Source organism: Tauraco erythrolophus, chromosome 8, assembly GCF_009769465.1.
Source record: "Tauraco erythrolophus isolate bTauEry1 chromosome 8, bTauEry1.pri, whole genome shotgun sequence".
Taxonomy (NCBI): Eukaryota; Metazoa; Chordata; class Aves; order Musophagiformes; family Musophagidae; genus Tauraco; species Tauraco erythrolophus.
This window is the reverse complement of record NC_141472.1, coordinates 12428917-12453003: the sequence shown is the minus strand read 5'-3', so window position 1 is coordinate 12453003 and position 24087 is coordinate 12428917. Positions and strand designations below refer to the sequence as shown.

The 24087-nt window shown below is 35.9% G+C and overlaps 2 protein-coding genes across 3 annotated transcripts in view; both read left to right on the top strand.

Annotated features, from left to right (window-relative positions):
• PGAP1 (post-GPI attachment to proteins inositol deacylase 1) overlaps positions 1-11883 on the top strand; it is a 32132-nt gene extending 20249 nt beyond the window's left edge. Inside the window, exons 17-27 of one of the 2 annotated variants that reach the window (XM_086615567.1) lie at positions 704-770; positions 1622-1730; positions 2102-2140; positions 3223-3316; positions 3984-4074; positions 4459-4656; positions 6640-6772; positions 7933-7983; positions 9218-9441; positions 9791-9895; positions 10747-11883. In XM_086615567.1, the coding sequence (XP_086471693.1) occupies positions 704-770; positions 1622-1730; positions 2102-2140; positions 3223-3316; positions 3984-4074; positions 4459-4656; positions 6640-6772; positions 7933-7983; positions 9218-9441; positions 9791-9895; positions 10747-10885 (1250 nt within the window). In that variant the 3' untranslated portion in view covers positions 10886-11883. Of the gene's footprint in view, positions 1-703; positions 771-1621; positions 1731-2101; positions 2141-3222; positions 3317-3983; positions 4075-4458; positions 4657-6639; positions 6773-7932; positions 7984-9217; positions 9442-9790; positions 9896-10746 lie in introns of those variants that run through there. The other variant, XM_086615566.1, reaches the window with a different exon arrangement.
• Positions 11884-20995: 9112 nt separating this feature from the next.
• On the top strand, positions 20996-23620 carry C8H2orf66 (chromosome 8 C2orf66 homolog). Its single transcript, XM_009980134.2, has 3 exons — positions 20996-21146; positions 22087-22287; positions 23587-23620. The coding sequence occupies exons 1-2, from the start codon at positions 21024-21026 to the stop codon at positions 22267-22269; spliced, it is 306 nt and encodes a 101-aa protein (XP_009978436.1). The 5' UTR covers positions 20996-21023; the 3' UTR covers positions 22270-22287; positions 23587-23620.
• The last annotated feature ends 467 nt before the right edge of the window (positions 23621-24087 follow it).

Genomic DNA, 24087 nt, shown 5'->3' with positions numbered 1-24087 from the left:
TAGTCTTCTAAAATATAAATTTCTAAAACAAAGCTGGTTGAAAATTCTCAAGACTGAAGCTGGTGGAAATAAGTCTTCTCATTCAGTGGGGTTTAGGCAGTATTGTTATTGTCTGCTTAAATATCTCTGCTAATTTCTCTCACTTTCCACTTTTCTTTGAGAAGAATAGCTCAAAGAAAATGTGGAATTAATCTTCATATGTTTGTTTTCCTTACTTCCCAGAAAAGGGAAGCTGAACTTTAAGCTGGATTCTGCATTATGTTGAAAGTGTTTCTGAAGAATAGCTCATTTAGCTAGGATTTTTATTTACTAATTATTGGAGGCAAATTTGAATGTTGAGCTACATGAGCTTAAACAGAATGGGATGCTAAAGGACTTTGTTTCAAAAAAAAAAAAAGTGATGGATTTATTAGCTTGAGTTTACAGCTTTATATTGAAAACTAGAAGTTTTCTCATAACTGTCCTACTTTTAAACGTTGATGTCTTGCTGTCTTGTTGTGTAACAGCATGCATTAAAAAATGTCATTTTTGTTCAACATTAACTGCATTGATCTGCATTGCAATGCTGATTGCAATATAACTGCAAGCCCGGGGATTCTGTGTAGTAATCTGTGTGCCACTTTTCTTGCCTTTTAGTTTTGGAGACAGGTGCCACGTCTTGTTCATAATTAATTTTATATTTTTTACTTCTCTTCCATTTCAGAAAGAAAACCTAGTGTTTACAGACTTCATGTACCCTGGTCACATGAAGACTCAATAATTGTAGCAAAGTAAGGACTTTAGCAGTTATAATTTTGCTTCTTGATCTGTTTTTGAAGAATTTTTACATCCTGTTGTGGTAAAATTTCTGGTATGAGACAACTTTACCAGTCTTAGGTGTTTGACTCTGCATCTTTTCCTCTCTTACGTCTCTGCCCTTGTTGACAAAGTTGTTTTGACTTTTCCTCAGAATAAGGAATATTATTTGTTTAGTATTTTTCACTAATTTTCTTGAAAAGGAAGTCAAATTTACTGGTCTGAAATTCTTAGCATAATCTTTGACCCCCCTCATGAGTGGAGAATAGAGGCTGCTCTGGATGCTGGCTTCTCCCCGTAACCCAGGGTTTGGATCACACAGCAGCGTAGTCCTGACAGAATCAAATGATTTGGCTTGAAATATGTGTCACTCATGAATTGCAGTTGAACAACATGAATTTATTTTAGATGGTTGGAAAACTGCCTTCCTTGTTTATTTTAGAGGTCTTAAGGATACCTCCCTATTTATTTATTTATTTTCTAACAACATAATACTTGCAGGAAACTGAGTTGTATTCTTGGGAATCTGTCCTTCCCGTTCTTGTCACTCAGCATATTTGTGTTCTGTGAGGCTGTGCGTACACTAAAGCTAAACTTGGCTGTTTTCCGTAGTAGCAAGCCCCGTGGTAGTTCAGAGGACAGTGGATTGAGAATGTTAGGTAGTTCTTCGTGATAGAATAAATAAGTTCATTTTACCTTTTAGCTCATAACTTGTGGTCACACTTGGTGTACTCCATCTGCTTTATGTGCACTTGTTGGAGACTGAGGCATGTTTGGCTTTTCTTGATTATAAGGACAACAATTAAAAATTAAGTTACTGTTTCAGAGTTCCGTCTTTTACCGAGATTTCTGCAAAACTGCATATTGCTCAGCCTCAAAATGACAGCAGGGTTCCAGAGCTAAATATTTACGCTTCCTCAGACTGTCAGTATGAAGTGAGTAATACAAATTTATTTTATAGCTAGTTTGCATTGCTGTTTAATTTTTGCGTAATTCAGTCTTATAAAACATGTAGCTAATTGATCAGCATAAATACTAAGCAAATCTGAAGGTGGGTTGTTTGGCATTTCGGTAAACGTAGTGCATGTTACAAGTATTTTGCAACAGCTGGACTAATAACTGAAAGTTGAACTCGTTTCTAAGAAAAACTTCAAAGCATTTGTTTTTAAAAAGTAATAAGCTGTTGTACATTTTAGTTATGGGATTGCTGTATTCTAATACTTAAATTGGCTTCTTAAAAGTAAAATTATTTTGTACTTATGCTTATCACTGTATAAAATAATAAAATATTTGGTTTTTTATCAAGGTAATTCTGAAGACGTCACTTTTGCAGATTCTTGGGCAAGTAAGAAAACCTTCTAGTACTAGATTGTTTGTTGTGTCAGTAGCCTCTGTCGAAGTTTTCCCTTCCTTCCCTACTATGGTCCTTCAAATTCCTTCTCGGTGCCAAGAACAACTCTATTCAATGATCATTTAAAACCTTGTCACTTGGCAATGCCTCCGATCCAGATTAAGTGTCAGGCCTCAGCTTTCCGAGGAGAAGAAAAGCACTCCAGCTCTAAAGAGCTGCTGTAAATGTTGAGCATTTGGCTTTGTGGTTAGCTGCGTATCTATCAAGGGATGACACTGTAGGTCACTTCCACTTTCTTGCCTGATGAGTCAGTAGAGTTAAAACCTTAAAGTACATTGGGCATCAACTAAAAGTTAGGGAAAAAGGTCTATGAAGATCCATATGCTCCTTTTCAACAAACATTCCTTGGTTACCAATGAAGAATACATTTTGACATGGGTATCAGTAAAAACAGACTAGCCATCTGCGGTTTTCTGATTCTAGAAGGTAATTAATTTGCAAGCACCTAAGAGTAGTGCTGGAATATTACTGGCACTTCCATCTTTTTGAATGTATGCATTTATATCAAGGATTTTTCATTTTGTTATCATTCTGGAAGAATTTATATGCTATTTGTATGTTAATCATGACTTAGGACAGTCGAAGCCAATTAAAACAGTCATGAAATTACTTCCAAAAATTCTTTGCCCAAAAGCATATATAACTATATGCAGATTTTTCTTGGAAAGTGGCCTTTTACTTTTAATTTTTTAATTTATTTCACTGAAACATCATTACTGTGCTACGGTGTTCTTTTAATATTGACTAGAAAAAAAGTATTAATTTATAATTTGGTCATTTATCAAAACATGTTTGATTAGCTGTTTATGAGAGATCTGAGTATTTCACATACATAATATTGATTGCTAGTGGTGGTTATCAAATACTTATGCATCAGAATGAGAAACAGTCTTTTGAGAAAGATTTTTTCTAAAAATCATTATCTTGCTGGCTTAATGATAATATTTTGTGTGCATATTTTTTAGTATACTTTATATATATAAATTAAAAGTTATCCTTATATCCCTGTCTTTCAGATAATAAGATTTCATGCTGGCACTCTTCCTGTCTACATTGTTTCTAATATTCTTCTTGCTTATGGAGGACAATTGAGCACATTGATATCAACAGGTAGCTTTCCAGAAAAAATTTTCCTTTTTTTTTTTTCCTGTCACAACTGTTTTTAGAGAAATTACTTACCCGATTTATTCTTAAAAGACTAGCTATTTGAGAATTGTTTAAGGTAAGTATTATTGAACTTGAGCAAGTTCTTGGATCTGTGCTCTTCAATTTCAGTTTTTGTTTGTTGGTAGTTCTCCAAGGTTGTACTGTAGCAGAATATTTCCTTATTTTACTCTGGAGTCTCTTCTTTGCAAATGACTGGTGTTGCGCAATATTTCAGAATTAATAGAAGTCCACTTAAAAATACATGTGAAAGTTTAAAATATATTGTTAATATGCACAAACCACTTTATTTCTTGCAGGAAGATGAGATTTGCACACTAATTTTTAGACATATCTTCAAACAACGCATTTTTATTTAAATTCAGATGATGTTTGTAACAAACTTCATAATCTCTCTAGGAGATCTTGTGACATATTACTTAATGTGAGTGATCCAGTGAATAAGGGCCTTGATGATGAAGTGTTCTGACTTGCAGTACTGTTGTAAGACATGGCTATCTTGTTTGAAAGTTTACTTTCAAAACTTTTTCTGAATTTATTTGTTGTTGTGGATCTTCTTTGTTAAAGTTCATGACAAAATAATAACTATAATGCTTTCTGTTCTTGATTCTAGGCCAGTGTTCAGACTTTTCCCTTGAACTAGTTAGGACAGCTAAACCCTACAAAGTAGAACCTCTAATAAGCATTGTTGTGTTCCTGCAGGGGTGAGTGTGCATAACTTATTTATTTAAATCTGTTTCCAAAACGGACGTTTCAGTGAAACTGTTGGTGGGGAGGAACATTATTTTCTCTGTAGTCACTGTGAACACCTGACTGTGATTTTGGTAGGAAGGCTGTAGTAGGAGGAAGGCTGTAGTGGATGCCCCGTCCGTGGAGGTGTTCAAGGCCAGGTTGGATGAGGCTTTGGGCAACCTGGTGTAGTGGAAGATTTCCCTGCCCATGGCAGTGGGGTTGGAACTAGATGATCTTTGAGGTCCCTTCCAACTCTAACCACTCTATGATTCTATGATTCTATGAATAGTTGATAGATATCTTACAGTAATGGCAATCAGAAGTGATAAGTAATACTGCTTTCATGTTTTTGGCAGGTTTAACTGGTTTAGAGAGATATGGGAATCACTGTCACTACCAGAGGTGGATGCTGCTGTACTGAATAGTCGGGATGCATGGTTCCCCCTTGTGTCCCTGATTTTATTTCTTTTTGGGACAGGCATTGCCTACTGGAGTGGAGTATTTTTCTCTACATGTCTGAGACTCTTCTCTTCATTATGGTCAACTCTGATTAGGTAAACAATGTTATGCTCTTTTAGAAGACTGTTACCCTGTAGATTTTTTCTGATTTTGTTTTTTTCTTTGCTTTAGTGTAAGTGCTTGGGCAGGTTAAATCCTCCAACATAGTTCATACATGATTTTAAACATCTAGGTTTGTCAGTGTTAAGTTCTAATCAAGTATGAGGGATGCCTCATATTCCTTATTCCGTATCTCCAAAAGGGAACATAAGTGGCTTTCCTGTTCCCTTCACTAGCTGTTATAAAGGTTTTCAGTTTGGTTTTGAGGAAAGCTTGTAGGGGAAAAGAAAGCAACTGAACTGTTGCCTTTTCAGCAGCTCAAAAAATAAATGTATATATTTAGAAAAGGGACCATACACTTTGTAGTCTGTTCCTCATTATTCACGCTGCATAAACTGCATTAAAGAATACAGACAGGTTTGTAAACAAAACACTTCTTGGATGTTCCTTTCACTCTACAAGACTGATGAATTTTATAGATCATGTCTTAAGAACGCTGGAATGTTTTTGCTTGTACAGATGAATATTCAAATATGATAGTGAGTTTAAAAAAAGCCATGAAGATAAAAAGATTCTGAAAGAGTAAATTAGCAAATCAGATAGCATGCTTAGATATTTTAATGCTTTGACTGTTCTGACAGTGATAACAGTCAGGTAGATTTGAGCCAACTCTGTCTCCAGAAAGTTGGTTGGGATGCTCGTTACTCAGAAAATATCTGCTAAATGAACTCTTTCTTTTTTTTATCACTAGCACTTCTGGTCTTATTCTACCAAATAATATATGTGGTGTCAGCTAGTTCTTCTCAGCCATCTTGTTTATAAATTATAGTGGATGATTCAGTAATAGTTTTAAGTGACAAAGTGATGAAATTCTAAGTTTTGAAGTTACTCTTACTAAATTTTTAAGGGCTATAGCTCAATTTGTACTCTTTTCATTAAAGCTTTGATTTCCTGCAAACCCAGAGAATGTCTTGGGCAGAGGCAGGAAAATAAGATTTTGTGTGCCTACCTGTAAGTTAGCTGGTTCATTTTGAAACTCTAGTGATTTACCCACTTCTAGTACCTTACACAGTTTTTGATCTACTCCTGAATTTCTTGGGAAAAAAAACATACCATTTTTTGCTATAGATCTCTCTAAAGTAGATAGTATTCACTTGCCTTTTGCTGAGTGTTCTGAAATGATCTGATATGGCCAGCGGCAAAGAATTTGTCACCAGCTGTCTGTGGAATTCTTCATTCTTGTCAGCTAGCTGCCTTTTTGTGGTTACTTTCAGTATGTGTTGCAAAGGCTTTTCTAAAGAATGCTTTTTCTGTTTTCAATGTCTTTTAATACTGGAATATCCCATGAATATCCAAGTAGTACAGACTTTTTCATAGTTCTGTTGCACTTCCTCTCCATCACATTCCCCTCGTTGTCACACCTCAGCTCATCTTTGTTATTTCATATTCATGTTTGTCTCTTAGTCATATCAACTGGAATCCAGAAACTTAAAATAAGGTTTTCTGTGTCTCTCAGACTGTGAGCAAGTGGAAATTCCTGTCTGGAAAGAACATTCGTCACAGAATTAATCTATTGGAGGCTTATTGTTGTATTCTGCTGTACTATCATTGTACACTGCAGTGCATTAACATTTGTAGTAGGAGTCACTTTAGCATTATCTAGTGTTTTATGCTCATCAATATATTCTTTATGCTCCACGAGTTAAGTGAAAATAACACATTAGTTACAGACATCCGTTCTAGAAGGTGCAAGATTGTTTTGTTAGTTCATTTGATAAGAAAGTTTTTCTTGCAAAGTAGCTCATGTAGCAGTTGGTAGGTATGTTAAAATTTGTCTAACTTTATTTTTCCAGTGTTCAATCAATATTCAGGAACAATTTATTCTTTTCAGTCATTCATGAAACAGAATTATTCTTTGATCTTTGTAGGTCGGATGTTGTTACAAAAGTATAACAGCAGTTTTGTTTCTTTTTTTTCAGACCTACTGTACTTCAAAAAGACAAGTTGATTACACCCAGAAGACTCTGCGGGGTGTTACCTCTTGCTTTGCTTAGCTGGACCACTTGCGGGGCATTTGCTGTATTCATTATTTATCTTCAATACTTGTTTAAGGTACTGAAAGGCTAAATATTCTGAATTTATAACTGAATTCAGAATTTTGTATTTTTTGAGTTAACCCTATGTTAAAAGCAAAAATACAGATTACCATTTTTCATACTTCAAAAAAATGTTCTTACTTGCATATGTGAAATAGGTTTTTTTTTAACTTCTCAGACTCTTACAATCTTGTAATCTTTAGAATTATTTTTCTTATTTTGATAACACTTATTCTAAATAAATGTACAGTCTCATGGGCCCACTACAATAATGCCTATAACTGTAATTTTTTATTTATAGGTAGAAAATGTTATAAAAATCAAAGACTAATAACTCTTTTGAAGAGAAACTTTAGCAAAGAGAGGACTTAAATTGTTCTGTAGATTCCTTTCTATCTTTAAAGACTTGTCGCAAATCTTTATGGAGTGAAAGGAAGGAAGGCGGATATATTGTAGAATTAGGATAGTCTTATTGTATGTCTAATCTCATCCCTTGGGTAGTGCCACAAAGGTCCATATTTAGTCCCTGCCATTCAGTTTCCATGGCCTTCCTTGCATCAGAGCATCTGACTTATCTGATTCACCCTATGGTTGTATAGCTGCTAAATCAGCTACTATACTTAGCTACTCGGGAGGCATTGGAGCATGCATCTGGGAGTAGGGGCACGGAGCAGAGCAGCTTACAGGTGCTCGGAAGTAGGTATGTGGCAGCTGAAAGCACAGCCTGAGGAACAGGTCTATCTCTGATTGAACTCCCTGTGACATAAGGTTACCCTGTGAAAGGTGTTCCCATTACTCCCCATTCTGCAGTGAATCTCTGACATGGGACCCATGTTTATGAGTTTCTGCAGAAAGTGAAGTGGAACTGAATGAGCAGGAGGAGGTGAGGAACATAGAGATTTTTCATTCTATATTCTCTGTCGAGCACACTGGAAGGGGAGAAAGCAGAGCAGCGTAAGTTTTCCCTCTCTGCTTGGAAATCCTTCGAGAGAGAACTTTGGATGCTGCTGATAAAAAAGGCAGAGGGAGTTCCTGCATTGCAGCTCCATTCGGGCCCTAGAATCATCTAGCTGTAAAAAGGGTCAAAAAAATAATTAGCCCAAATTTTTTTTTCATACATCACAGCTTTTGTGTGAAGAAACATTGCTAAAAAAACCTGAACTGTTTGTCTTGCAGGTTATAAAACTGCACGTGAATGTAAGAGCAGAACAAAACATGCTTAATGGGGTAAGTCTGTTTCCTGCTTCTGTTCAAAATTGTGGCCAAAAATTGTTTGGCAAACCTATGCATTGTCAATTGTTATCATCTTGCCTCGATAGTGTTAGGTTGTGCTGGGATGACTGGATGGCTGTAGTTTTCTTACTGTGTGCGTGATGTGAAAGAAAAGCCGGGACACGAGTAGCCTGTTCCATTGCGTATGGCTCTTGCGTTCACTGCTCAAGATCGCTGCAGTATGAACTTGTCCAAAGTTCATTTAAGAAGAAAATGTAGTCTCTGAATACATACAGAACAATAGTTTTTGTCTAAATGTTGGTATTCGATTATGCATGCCTTATCTAAAGAAATAAACTTAATTTCTAGATAATAGCCTGTACTACAGGTAAATATGTTTTTCCAGATAGGTAGTCTGTGGAGTTTAGGAGTTTTTTAATCAGGAGATGACACATATGATTTATTGGATGGATATGGAGTGAGACTGCAGTAAATTGGGAGCTGTGAAAAAAGGAGTGAAGAAGCATTGGGTTTCATGCATTGTGGACTTCGTTTTCTCAGTTACTTTAAGGTGTGGGATCCAAGATATAAGCATGTGTGGATACAAGCATATAACTACTACTTGTTCTCTTTTGCAAACACGGAAAAAGTTGTTGACAGTTTTCTTTGGGTTTCTTTGAGGGTTTTTTGTTTGTTAGTTTTAAATCCTTTCCTTCTCTTCTTTCATCTCCATACAATTTCGGGGGGGGGGGGGGTGTTTCATTTGTGAGTTGTTTTTTACCTGTCATTGGAAGACAGCATCTGCCAACTCATAGTTTATCTTTGTTATTTATTCCTACAGCTAATGTTTTACTCCCAGTTGCATTACCTCCTGTGTCTTCTTCCATGAATGATCATCTGTGATTTTCACCTGTGTGCTTTATTACTCCTTTTATTCTGTTCTTCCTCCTTCCAGGAACTCCATTTCTTATTACTGCATTGGTGTCAGGGCATCTCCACTCTTCATTCTTTTCTTCCAAAGACATATAAACTATTAATGTAAGAGAAATTTCTGGTTAAATCTAGATGCTTTTAAATTGAACTATTGAACTTTGCTTTTTGATGGCTTTTTGAGAGATAGGTTGCAAATTTTCTTCTTAAATCACAGCCAGTATGATATTTGTTGTTACAGTTTTTTCCCTCCTTCTCCCCTAGCCTGGGTTCTTACAAGCCTGTGCGTGTTTTTATGACTTTTGCCTTTTATTTTCAGGATTCAGACTGCTCAAAAGAAACTTCACGGAACTCCAGTACACACACAGTCAAAAAGCAGAGTTCAATGGACAGTACCTCAAAAGCAACACAATCTCTTTCCAACAGTACAACGATTGCTGAAGCCGTTAACAGTCTTAAGATGCATGTTACAATTCTCAATTTATTCACATGGATCGTGCTGCTCAACTTGCCATCTTTAATTTACTGGCTAAAAAATCTCAGGTAACTTCTTAAATTGTCAGTGGAAGAAAAGAACATGAACCTTTGAAGATAGTAAAAATTGCAAACATTTGGCACTTTACATTACTAGTTACCTTATAGTATCAAAGACTTATGTTAATTATAATTGTTTTTTCTGTGCAATCTGGTTTACGTTATGATATGAGTAAGTAGATGTTAAGTGAATCAGTGAAATGCTGAAGGAAGTAATGATTCAGAAATGATTTAAAGTCAGGCTTTGATGCCATATACATTTCATGTATATTTGTATCAGCACATGCTTGTTCTCAACTTGGATTTTATTTGGTAACCTAGTTTAGAAGTAACATGCTCTTTAAACCATTTTTTGCAGGTACAATGTTAGACTTGATCCTGATCCATGTAGATCTACAGCTATTATCCTTGTATGCGTTTTAGAAATTCTCATGAATTCGAGTACTTCGGAAGTGAAATCAAGGTACTATAGCCTAATCCTCAGTTTTTGTTTCCTGCTTCTTTGTTACTACTTCAGTCTCTCTGGTAAAAATTTATGCTGCACAGACATATGTAATTGTTCAGCCTACATAGAGATTCATTAACTCATATGGTTAAATCTTAAAGACTGGGTAAAATGCTAGTTTAGCTAAGTGGAGAAAAGGAGAAAATCACTGGTATTTACTACATAGGCTTAAATGAAGTATTTGCTATCTCAACAATCAGTTGCAGAAAGACTTCTTTATACTGTGACTCTTTCATTCACAATTCATTGAATCCTTCCGAATGTTTCAGAATCCTAATACATTTAGCAGTCGTTGTCAGAAAGTTACAAGAAAAAGTGAATTCTAAACAGTTACAGTTATGTTCTTGGAATTCCCCCTTATGGGCACACTTGTGGAAGTGTCACGTGCTTTCTACTGGATTAAGAAGTCTTGAGCACTTCATTTAGCTGACAGGTGGAGCATTTCTTGTTCAGATATAAAATTAGTGCCTCATGAAAGACAATAAATAATAACCAAAGTAGTTTATCCTCTTGACTGGTACCTGTTAGCTCAAATGATCTAAAAGATTAAGTCTTTCTTTGTTACAGAGAACTTATTTCTACTTTAATATAAGAATATTTTAAAATTACCTTTTATTAGCCTTTTTGAATAATTGCTCTTGCTTATGCATGAGTTGTTATTGCCCATGGTGCCTATTTGTTCTGTTTTGAAAATGAACAAATCCTTGAAATCTAGAAGTTATTTTTCACAAGAAAGTGAAGTATGGTATTTGCGTACCTTGTGCATGTATGGCTACAAAAATGGCATTTTTTTCTTTATATTCTTACAGTAAACTCTTGAAGATCGCAGCCAAAGTTCCACTCCCTTTGTCTGTTGCCATGTTGGCCTTTGGACGAATGCATTTATACAAAGTACCACACTTTGTAACCTTTTCTCTTCTTCTACACCTGCTGTGTTGTATTGTGTAATGTTCGGTATACATAGGAAGAACAGTGCGGTCTAGAAATTTTAACACTGGAGATGGGGCAAATTTCAACAAAGAAATGCCTAGAGGAATGTCATCAGTAGTTGACGTTATGCGGGAAAGAGGACAGAACTGTGAATTGTGTATGAAAAGTTTGTGGTTCTGTTCATGTTACTTAGAAAACTTTTCATGGCGTTTATTTCCTGACTGTGAGAATCAAGTGAATTAACTATGTGTGTGTGTGTAAGCACATAAATCGTGTTAGTGTGACATCTCAGTACTCCGTTTGCCTTGTACACACTTTGATATTTCACTATTTTGTTGAAACAGACTTTTTTTTTTTTACTTTCTATGCCATACAGTGCGTATGTTCTGAACTTGCATCTCTTGCAGGTCTAAATTATGCTGGTTAAAACTCAATGCATTTCAAGCACACTGTGACTATCACAAAAACTACACAGCCAAGTACACTTTTAATCATTTTATGCTACATTTAAAAGCTGCCACAGTTATGTCTAGAATAACTAGAATGTACTGCTTATATAGAACTGTTATTTCTATCAAATCATTTGTTCAATCAGTGTGAGTTGAACATTTGTGCGATTATTGAAAGTCTTGTACATTTTACTTTTTGTGAGAGTGAGAAAACAACAATATTCTGTGTAGCTTTCTATTCAGGAAGGATACCAGCAGATTCATAAACAATTTGCTGTAATGTTGTTTTAAAACATTGCCAGTTTTCTCTAGAATTTTGTCAATTCTGAAATTACTCCTTGGGCCTTGTCCATGTGTAGAAGCTAGCAAACAGTGAGGTATGGTGTGAGTTTACACTGCAGTTGCTGTACCTCACTGTTTCCAAGCAGACAAAGCAGGTTTTTTCCTACTGTAAATGGAGAATAAACTCTCGTAATAAATGCCCATGCATGAAATTAGTATGGAATAGTTACAACACTGTAAATTCATGCCTTGCCAGTGCTAACTTCCTCATGTGGACAAACTTGTGGGAAATACTGACCATAATTATTAGCTCTGTATGAAGTATAATCTTAGTGCCTAGATGCTACAGTGACTGCCATTTATAAAAAAGCCTAAATTAGCTATGTGTAAGGAATTCTGTCCCCTGGGTACGTGTTTTGCCGACAGAAGAAATCTCAGTAGCCATTAGGTTAAAACGATGTATTCACTCTGTGTAGAGATGAGCCTAGTACTTGCTTCTGCGTTAGCTGTCTCCACTCTGTTCGAGATACCCATTATTTCCATATGGAATTACTAGACCAGCTCAATCATCTTATACCAGTAATAAGAGGAAATCTGCTACGAACAGTCAATGAAGTATGTTCTTGATGTAATAGCACAGCCAGCCTGACCCATTAATTTTACCGTATCGCATTAATCTTGCCTGAAGTGCCTCAGTTAATCCTAGCGTGTTGTTAGGGTCAGTTCATTTGCGCTGGCTAGAAAGACTTGATTCACACAGTGGCTTTCTGAAATGGAGGACAAATGCGAAGTGGGTACCTGTTTTAGATACAAGTCAGCAGTTCAAGCTATCTGTAAGTCATTAAAACTGCTTTAACTGAGTAAGATTATTGGAGTTAACCAAACCACTGTCACTGTTACCAGTAATCCATGTGCTGGTATTCTAGTCTTAACCTTTTTAAAAAAAAGGTTAGGTTGTACGTGGTGTTTGTAAATCAGAAAAGTTCTTTGACTATATTATATTGATGCTTTCTAACCAAACATATGCTACAGTATATGTATATAAGATAATTTGTGTGTCTAAATACACTTGTAGCTAAATTGACCAGTTGTTTATCCTAAAAATTGCTCTTCAGCCATAGAAGAATAGAGTAGCTTTTCTGCTTTCAGATGGCTGTGGATGAAAGACGGTGGTAGAACTGCATTGGGGCTGGTAAAAGGCCCTCTGTGAAATGTACAGCATCTGATTTCTGTGGAAGATGATTTTCCTTAGCCTTCATGGTCCTTTTGCCTTACTGCTGTATTTCACTTCTGATTTTGTTTTGTGATCTTAATGGGCTCTTTATGCACGAATCCATTTGTTGGAGCTGTTGGTGGAATAAAATAATAATCAGAATAAGGAGGGCAAACAGTCTCTGCATGTGGTAGCTTTGGTAGTTTCCAAAATTTGCCACAATGTGAAACTTCTGAATTATAGTAGTGCAGAGAAACACAATTTTTTTCATTTGATTATATCTTTAAAGCCAGGAGTTGTGTTGATAGTTGTTATCACTCTTCATGAAATGGGTTACAGAATCTTGCATATATTCCTACCTGATTTTTCAGGTTGGAGGTAGGAATAGATATAGTCCTGAGTCTGAGATCCCAGAAGACAGAATTTCATGCCTCACTCAATGCTCCTTTTTTTCAGCAGTGATTTACCTTCACTGGGGGAAGGAGGCTAAGTCTTACTGCAGCTTTGGATTTATATGTATTCTGTGTCATTTGCTAGATAAAAACTGTTCTGAGATGCGTGTCTGGATTTTGCAGTGGTTGTGGACTGTGTAACTCCAGCTGTGTGAGTGATGAGGTGTCTAGTCCCGACTAGATTGTCTACATAATCAGTGGAGGGGGATAGGATTAGAACAAGCTCAGAAAACAATTCAGCCCGTTCTAGGAGAGGATGAATGATTCTACTTGCCATTCTGAAAAGGACAAAATTTTCTAAGTCTGAAATTGTTTTTCAGGTAAAATACAATGGTTGGTTTTTGTTGCTTTTGGAGAAGAGGCTTCTGTTATGCGAATTTCTAGTCCTGCCGCTGTTCGCAATTATAAAATCAGCAGAAATGTAAAGCTAACTTTTAATTGTGTGTATAAGGAAGTGTAAATATTACTGAAATATCCTTTATTATGAGTAGGTTGCATTTATAAAACAGCTTCTGGCAAATATATTGTAATGTCTCTTAGTACCTTTAACTAAACTAAAATTCCAGTTTATTCTTCAAATTTTAGATTATCTAGACTATGTGTGAGAAGATCAAGACACAAATGAACTTGTAATGGATTAGACCTCTGCTCTGTAAGGGAGGATTTCTGTTAACATGCAGACACAAATTCTGTTGTTCTCTCCTTTTTCAGAAGTTGAGATGTTACTTTTGCCAAGCCACTGTTCTTCATCCATGTGGATGTTCACCACATTTAGATGGAGATTATGCCACATAATCAAGAATTTAGGTTGCGATTAACCCACCGTTTTTTGACTTGTAGCTCAGGATGCATTCAAAATAAGAACTATTTGTGGGGCTTTTCTAATATTTTTTATAAGCTATCAGAAATGGGATGAAAAAACAGGGTAAGAACCTAGAGTACCAAATGTCACTAATTTTAGGTACGGCATATATGTACAGCAGAATCTTTCTTTGGCAAGTGCAGGGGGGAGATTTAATGACAAGCTTTCAGGGTCATCTCCATACCCTGAGTTGCACTTGAAGTCTATAATATTTTCTGGGTGATATGATCAAACGTGTTCCTCATAGTCTTATCACGCTGCAATCATAATAGCTACACCTGTAGCTAACAGTTCATAAAAAGTCTGTATTTGTCTGGTAAGGAAGAACTGTCACCTCTTAACTGGAATTACCAAACATACCTTGAAACTGAATGGATGAACGAATGCTGTCTGAAGGCGGTATTTTCAGTTTTGATTTACAAGTTGGTTGTGGTATGGCATCTTTCAGCATCCTGTTAAAAGGTGGATTGTTTTTTGGGGGTTTGGTTGGAGTATTCTTTTGTTTTGTTTCAGAAAAAAATAATTGCAGTAACTGGAGTCTAAGTTTATATTATTTCTAATGTTTAGAGTTCTGCCCTGATTTTGATTTTGAGTGAGTTGATACATGTAGCAATTCCTTCTAAATATTGATTTGCTGAGTTTTAAGGCAAACAAATGACTAACACAACAAAACCGTAGCAGTGTAGTAGTAATATATTGCAGAAGACACAGAAACTGCCTGTATGTTGAAGTGAACTTTTCAACTATAAACTAATAGGGCTACCTTTAAAGTTAATGCTTAAAAAAATAAAATAAAATGTATTGACACTTAAAAAACCCAAAAGGCTTTGTTGCATACATTGGTATTTGATACGAACTCTAATTTTCCATGTGTTTGCCAGTAACAAGGTTATGAACTTGTTACTTGGCTTTTTTCTGAGATCTCATACGTTGGCTTCTAAGCTTGTAGCATGAAAACCTCAGTCAAAGCTCTGTTTTTTTGACTTTAATTTTGCTTAAGATTTATGGTCTTATTCTGCATTCTTAAATGCAGACAGATTTTGCTACTCATACTGTCTTAAACCGATCTTGTAAGCATGTCCTCTACAGTTATTGGCAGGACATGGTCTAGATTCTGTAGGAGACTGTGTGGTATCAGAGCTAATTCTGAATCTATAAAAGTCAGGAACGGCACACACAAACTTGTTATTTTGCGGCACGTCATTCCAGTTCCTCCTTCCATACTGCGTATGGAAGGAGGTTCTGCAGTAAGCTTCCATCGTAGGACAAAACATAATATTAACAGGAACAGTAGGTACTGTGACTGACCTGGAGAAAGACACACAGCAGCTGTCCTGGAGGCTGTTGTTCTATTGAAGTTGTGCACGTTTGTTGAAATACCAGCCAAGACTTTTTTTTCCCTCCAACTTAAGTAATTTCAGGGTATATATATATGTATCAAATGTGCAAGTGTGTTGATGTTTAGTTTTATAAAACTCTAAGTGCACCATTTCGGGATCAATTCAGGCTTCAGTATTTTCCACTTAGATCACCTTGAGTGTGAAAGCAGTATTTGAAACTGCAGCACCTGACAACTTTACAGAAGTCTACAAGTAGTAGGCGTGACATATATAATTAGAGTGCCAGACCAAAACTGAAATGTGAAATTCCTCACTGTGACTTTAAACTTGTAGCTTTCTAGAGCAAAAAAAAAAAAAAACCCTGTGCCTTAAACCAGTAAATGAATACACTCTAAGCCTGTGGACTTCTGTAGCCTTGTATTTGATTTTTGAAGTTGACCAAAAATATTTGCGTGGATCATACTGAAACTTGATTTGGGGAAAATACTTTTAAAAAGTTATTTTGACCCCCTTTTACTACACTTAGAGAAATGAAGATTTATGACCAGTACAGTTTATTTGTGGCTTGGAATCACACCAACCAAATTCAGAAAGCTTTAGCTGACCTTAATTTCTCAAGTCTTTCTATTGTGACAAAAAGAAAAATAGGAAAGGAAAGCTAGTCTCAGATATGTCTCAACTTTGAAGTCTGTATGTCAAATTATTTTTAAAAATTTTGTTCTTTACTTTCTTCAAAATAAAAAAAATTCTCTAATTGTAGGGTAAGCAAAATATTGTATTTAAGCCATTAAGTATCAATATCTACACCAGCATGAGAATAAAACTAGAAGGTGGTGGGGTGAGGCTGGTTGTTTTAAAGCTCCAGAAGTTTTGAATAACAAATTTCACTTTTTAGGAAAAATATTCGTATATAAAAACCTGAAATGTTTGAGGGAGGGAGAGGTTTGTACAGTCTGTTGTTCTCAATTCATTAAAGAAAATCAGAAATAGTCAAGATCTTAAAATCTTGTTTTTCTATAGTCGAAGGACTTCTTACGTATATTTTTTAATATGAAGAGCTCAGGAAAAGCCACCACTGGCTTTCCTTATGTTTGTCTATAAGATCCTTTGCATGTTTTGAACAAAAGACCCCTAATTCTGACTTCCGCCCCCTGCCAGTATTAGTACTGTGTAACACTGAGTCTTGGATAAAGATGCCGTCTCAAAGCTTATCATTGGACTGTGGGTATTTAGATATGCACACAAAATGACTGCATGTCAGCCCATCACAGTAATTGTTTGAAGCGAAACAAGTCAAAGTTATTAACCTTCTTTTATTGAGAACTAACTTGAGCCTGACTGCCACAATGCTGCTGATGCTGTGGCACTTTTGCGATTTTTGTCTTCCCTGCTACTTCTTTCTGTATATTAAACATATAGTAAACATATATTCTGTATATTAAACTTAAAACTCTCATTCTGGTCACCTAACTTTCTCTTCTTTCTTTTGTGATGATGTTGTTTCAGTCATCCTAGCCATTGTTGATTTCCTAGCTACAGCAATGTTCCAGTATTAAAATCATTGAGGGGCAGAACTGCCTTTAAGGCCTTTATATATGATGATTAGAAGAACTGTGTAACCCAGGCCAAGTAACTTGATTCTCTACTTACCTTTTTGTTGTTTTTCTAAGCATGAAAACAGAATAACGTTGGCCAAAATACCTGGTTTGAGTAACTAGGGGGAAGGGAGAGGGTGGTTGGTTGGTTTTAAGAGGACTTAAAACTTTGAAGAACACATATGTAATTTTTGGAAAAATCTATTGCTTCACAAGCAACCTGTCTTAAGTGTTTTTAACTCTTCCTCTGTTTTCAGTTCTTATCTAGCTAGTGTAAATCTGTGGGTGGAGCTAACTCTTAATAGTTACAGGTTTGTAGAGATGTTGACCACGTCTTATCTAGAAATCTTTGAATAATGCTACAATAAACTATTGTGCTTACTAAAATGTTTATAACTGAATTCTCAGATACAGATCATGCAATGCGTGATAAGCTTTGGCAAAGTCCTTTTCTTGTGGGATGCTGAGAAAACCCTGGAGAATAGGAATCTTCAGCTAATGTTGAAACTGCTGAAAGCTGGAATCATGGAATCTTTAAAAACTGTGGGTTTAGATACTGGTACTTTTTTGTTGAAGTTGAGGGCAACTTGAGTGGCAGCTACTCTGGGATGTTTGTATTTTGTTTGGTGGTTTCCCTGTCTGCAGTGTATACTTCACATTTTTTTATTTATCTTTTTTTTTTAACCTACATGTGCATGACTTAGAGTACACTGTATAGAATACGCTCTGCTAAATAAACACTTCTGTATATTTTTGTATGGTGTTCTAACATGGTTGCATTAGTACAAATGGCTGTAATTCACAAAAAGTGCCACTTACCAGACATACTCTGTAGAGTGTTGTGAATGTTACCTGCACTTCTGTTGTACAAACACGCTCATGAGTGTTGTGATGAACGCTTGCCTTTAGTCTTTGCTCAGGTACTCATGTGGAGCAGTTTGGTGCTTTTCCTTCTGACTTGTAATACTTGGGATACTAAGCAGAAAATAAAAAATGTGAACAGAAGCATTGTGGCTAAAGCAGCACTTTAAGTAACAGACACTTTTTTGTATCTCGAGTAGATACAATAAAGATCATACCTGACGAAACTTGTCTCTATCTTAACTCATGCACCTCAGACTGTTATACCTGCCTTGCTGTCATGAATGGGAAATGCAATAAAAAGGAAAATGTTTCCTGAATAATGTAGATTATATAGAGCATTACATGTATAAAACTTGTTCTCAGCTAAACTAATTAGTTTTAATTTTGCCTTTTGTTCTAGAACAAGACTTTTAGCTTTTCGAAGTAACTTGCAAGAAACTGAAAAAGCAATGCTACGAGCATTTTCAGCTTCAGAGCAATTTAATTCAAACATACCTAAATATTCCTTACTATGCCATAAGGACTATACAGCTAGTGTAACCACTTTCAAAAGATTCGATTTACTGAAGATGCGTGTCTATATAGGTAACTTGTCAAGAAAACCTACAGCTTAAATTTGGCTGCATTGAGAAGGCAGCATGCTGACATCTGGCTCTGAAAGCATTTGTTTAAAACTAGCTGCTGTTCTCAAAGGAGGCTACAATTTCGTCCAGTCAGTGTAACTATACTAATAGTATTTTAATATGAATGTGTTTCACTCATATTTGACTATTACTGAAGGAAAGAGCTATAATGAAATTAGCTTTTAAAAAAACCCAAACACCACACCAAAAAACGCACAGTAAAATGAGCACTACGTCTAAACAAACTTTTAGCTCCAACAATTTCTCAAACACTTTTAGCTCAGAAACAACAATACAGTCTGTAGGGATTTTTTTTTTTTTTTAAGACAACTCACAGAATATGTATGCTAATTGAATCTCTTGCGTATCTGCATACTTCTGTCGGTCAGCCAAACTGCCTAAATTCCTACAGTAGTAAAACTTGTTTCAAGTGTACAGGTGACTTCGGTATGTTTTACCAGCTGAATATATTACTTATCCCCATCTTTTCTTTCTAAATAAATCAAATTAATAAAAGAATTGGGGGGAGGGAGAGGAGGACAGAGAATGGAAGAAAACTGCCTCTTGTTCTGGCTTTTTTTTTTTAAAAAAAGCTAAATAAGGAACTAAAATCTAATCCCAAACTGTAAATTAAGCCTTTTCCCCTTCCTATCGTTTCCTCTGGAGGGGCATATTCCTACTTCTGATTGATTTAGAAGGTTAAACTATGCACAAAATTAAACTGGAAATAAGTAACTACCTTTTTACATGTTCTTCTGTTACTAATGCTGTTCTGGTTCTTGATGAGTCTACTATCTGGAAGTTGTCTATTATAAAAAGTAATTGACAGGTTTTGATTATTTTTGTGTCGGTAATTTTTTTTTTATTCCAAGTCTGTAGAATAATATACAAACTGGATAAGTCGACTTGTATTTTCATATGTTACTGCAGTCATGAAAATAATACTGCTAGGATTTTGTTTACTGTGTTACTAATGACATTGGGATGTCCACAACTTTGCCTGGAAGGGTGGCGTTAGGTTTTTGTTTTGCTGTCAAAATGTAAACCGAAGAAAGATGTAAAGCTTCTCATCAGAAATAAACGTCTATAATCTGGAGTAAGATAATGGCCAAAAATTTTTAGTTTTAACATGTCTATTTAGAGAATACATTTTATGTGATGCTAACTGAAGTATCATCTAAATAGTGGAGAGAATAGTTATAATGAAATTATAAGCAAAAAATTTGAGCAGCTTTGAGATGAAGAACGCTATGAAATAAGGCCAAGGTAAATTAGCATAGTCCTCCTTGCAGTCTTTGTCTTAGTTTCTAGTCTGACAGGAGGATATTGACTGCCGATAAAATCAGGGTAGGGAAGCAACACTTCCATTCAAATGTTATAATTTTGGATCTTGAAACAGACTTTACTTTTCTCTCTCTCTCTCTCTCCAGCATCAAGAAAATGATCCATATCTCATCTTCCTTGAAAACCATTCAACCAGCTGTAATTATCTGTTAGTCACCATTTGAGAGATATGGCTAATTACTTTTAATTAAAAGTAATATTTTGATACAGCTCTGCTATCTCTGCTGGGAATTGTTGTAAACTTATTATATGCTTACCACCAGTTTTCTGCAATGCAACTTGGGGAGGAGGAATTTGCACTGCACTGCTCAATAGCAACAGGTCTTAAGAGTATTAAGGATGAAATTCTCAAGGGTCTTTATGTCGTGGATGGAAATGGAATCATTACTGTATTTTTGAACTCCTGCTAACGTCATTGACACCCACCTACAGTCCACTAGAAATATAAGTGCAGAGATCAGTTTGTTCACAGATTACAAGGAGACTAACCAAGAAGGGGCAAGCCAGAGCCAAATTCACTGGTAAGCTTTATTTTAAAGAAAGTGAAAGGGAGAATTATTTCTTTTTTTTTTTTTTTAAACCCCTCCCTTGAATCAAGTTGTGAAATGGGTCTCTAGTATATTTTACCAGACTGTATTATTTTTGTACTTATTAATGTATGTAGTACACTTTCATTTAATGCAATTTTTAAAATTGAGCTGTCTGGATCTCAAGCCATATTTTTGCATTTTCCTTGGAGCATAGAAAGATCTGATGCCGAAACTAATCAGCCAATGAAAATGGCTGTATGTAGTAATGAATGTAAATTTACAAATGTAAATATTTTGTGTTAAATGTCATACTAGTCCCTTTCAGAAATAGAGTCCAGTAGAGTCTCGAAATAGCTTTGGTATGGGAGACACTTCTTTAGAATAACTTGTTCTTCCTAGTACATTAGTACTAGGAAAACAAGAAAGTTGATAGCACACGGATGTAATCTGTAGTAGGCAGATTTTCCTTGCCATGGATGAAATTATTTTCAGCACTCCACTGGATTGTCATGCTTGCTGTATTTGTTACCGGTGGCAGCTCTGTAGGACTTAAGAGTCTGGTTCGTTGTCCTTCTTACAGATAGTCTGTTCATCTCTTCAACATGTGGAAAGCGGTGCTCCTGGGTCTATATGCAGTATTGGCTGTGAGAGGATTGGCAAAGGCTGCTCCTTTCCAACCAGAAGAAAAATGGAAGCCTCTAGACAACCCTAGAAACAGAGACCTGGTAAGGAAATGCTGCCTGAGTTTTGTGGGGGTGTTTCTGTTTTCCATCACGAGAATTTTTATCTCCTAAATTTAAAGGTAAGAGAGGCCCATTAACTGTAATGTTAGTAACTGTGCACTTTGTATCGTCAGTAACCACGACTGGATAAGCATGCTTCAGTCAAGATGTACCCCTCAACTGAAGAGACATTCTCAGTGTGCAGCAGGACATAAAACTTCCTTATATCTCCATCTGGCAGCTTTAGTTTTTAAAAATGTGTTTTGATTATACTACCACTTGTTGTATGAAACAGAAGAGGAAGGATTATTACGTTTCTCTCAAATGCCTACTCTCTTGATTGCATTTTGTCTCATCTTCTGGAAGCACAAGTAAGCTTGTATCTGACATGTTGTGAATAGTGGCTAAAGATCTGAAAGTTAATTACAGCCAACAAAAAATCAAGAGAATGTTTGCAAGACCTTATAAGGAATTTGTGAAGGAAAAAAAAAAAATCAGTTTCCCACCATTTTTCCTCACTGTTTTAAGAGGCATTAATTTCTACTTTTAAGCAGTCTTAAGGGCCTGTTCAAATGGATTGCCCACTGTTGCTAGCTCTTAGAGAACACTCCCCTTAGAGAAACGTGTAACAGAACTGTCCTGTATGCCCTCAGCAAGGGCTTTGCTGTGCCTGTTTTATAAGGGATACAGTCTGAATCCCCTGTGGTTCAGTGGGGAGCACAGATGATCAATAACAGTCAGGGGCCTTTGGACACCACATAAGGTGTAAAAGCCATGGATGGAGTGGGCATGTCTGAATTACATTGCCTGTTTTGTACCAGTTTACGATTGAAGTAGAGGATTTTGCCCCACGTAGGAACAAATATTACATCTGCTTTGTGTCAGTAGAAATAAGTCATCTCTGTTGGGCATGCTCTATTTTCACATCTGCAAATATGTTCAGTTTTTCAGAACGCTCCAGGCTTATTTTTCGGGGAGGGGTCTTGATCTCAGAAAGTTCCCAGCTACTTTCACTATGAACAATGAAGGACCAAGGCCTGTCATGTTCTACTCAGATCCTATTGCTTCTGCATTTGCAGATTATGAAGAAAGGAAAAATTCTTTTCCAAATTATTTCAAAGGCTGAAAGATGCTGCTGACCAAGGTAAAAGAGGATGCCTTTTCCTCTAATGTTGTTACACATAACCAAGTGAAAGATTTGGATTCGAGTGATTCTCGTTTCTATCTGAAGTGTAAAACCAACTTTTTTTCAGACAAAATTAAAAATGTAGCACCTTAACTCTTGCCTGAAGTTGGTTTAACATTGTTGAGATAGAGATTTATGAGGTATTTACTACTTAGGTAAAATAACACATGGTGCTTGTGCAGACTTATGTAGATCATGCTCTCTTTTCCCCCTTCTTTTTCTCTCTTTTTTTTTCCATGTGGAAAAGAATTCTGATAATGTACAGATAACAGAGAATGCAGGTTTTATTTAAGTAATTGATATCAGGAAAATTATAAATGGAGACTAATGGTTTCCTGTGGTATATGTATATGAAGAAAATTAATTTAGACATAAGATACTGCATTAACAAAGTGTATATGAATTATCTTTTACATCTTTGTCCATCATGCTGCTTTCCTTATTTCTACTGCTAAAATTTGAAGGTTGAATAAAAGGGTTGCCAACTTGTTCACATCTCCATAAATATGAAATAAAATTGAAGTGGGTCAAGCTAGCAATAGTAATAAATCTAGGCTCAATTTATAGCTATTTTATCTATGCATAACTGTACTCTCTAACAAATAAATCATTTCCTACCTCATTCTGAGAGTCAGTGAATACTGACAGTTCTGTGGGAAGGTAAATAACTGTTTTCTCCCATTTTACCAATAGGTGAAGATTTCAGTAAGTTTTGAATCCAAGCATTTTGGTGATTTACTTAGTATCTTAAAGAGATTAATTTGTAATCAATATTCATTTTAGGATTTTTAGCTCTGTCCTGCTCTCTGCCTGCTTAAGCACGTCTCTTTCTGTAATGAAAAGCACAGCTCCACTATTCTTTTTATCACAAATCATAACAAAGACTGCACTCATATTTTAATACTAAGTTTTTTTTGCCAAGTTTTTGTGTCAGAGGAAAAAAAATTACAACACACAATGAGTATTGTGCATGACAAGTAAATGAAAAGGGACTTACGGTAAAGCTACAGCATCCCTTCTAAAGTTATAGCAGCAGCGAGAAAATTACTGGTGGAAGTAATTTGTCCTACATAATTCAGGATGATCACAGTAGTTCTCTTCAGCGTTTGGAACGGTTTTCTGGAAGTAGAGGTCTGCTGCACTCATTTGGGGTGTTTCAGCCAGTGTCACCAAGTCTTCGTTTGCATCATACCCTGACCGCACAGAAACATTTCTGTATTTGTCTCACATCCTTTTTTTTTTTTTTTTCTTTTTCAGGCCTTAACTTTTGAACTTCATACGAAGTGGTGATCTTGACAACAAAATATTTCTGCTTTGACTTTTTAACTGTTACCCGACAATTTAAAGTTTTTCTTGCTGTCACAGTTTTCACCTATGGAATCTGTTACCGTACTTTGCTGTCTGTTGACAAAAGTGTTATGTTTGTCTGCTACCCTTTGCCTAGCAGAACTGTGTCTATTTAAATGTGAATAAACGAGGAGTGCCTCAGCGCGCTTTGAACAACCGCCCCCTCTCTTTGTTCGAAATAGCTAAATAAAGGCTGCCTTTCCATTTATTATTTCGGATAATATTCAAATAATAATAAAAAAAATATCTGAAATGGTAAATATTTATTACCAGAAGTAATATATAGAAGTAATATTTCAGCCTACAAATACTTGAGAAGGGATGGTGGGGAGGTAGGGGAAGGGCTCTTTACATTAGCGATGGGTGATAGGACAAGAGGAAATGGGTATAAGCTTAGTCAGGGGAGATTCA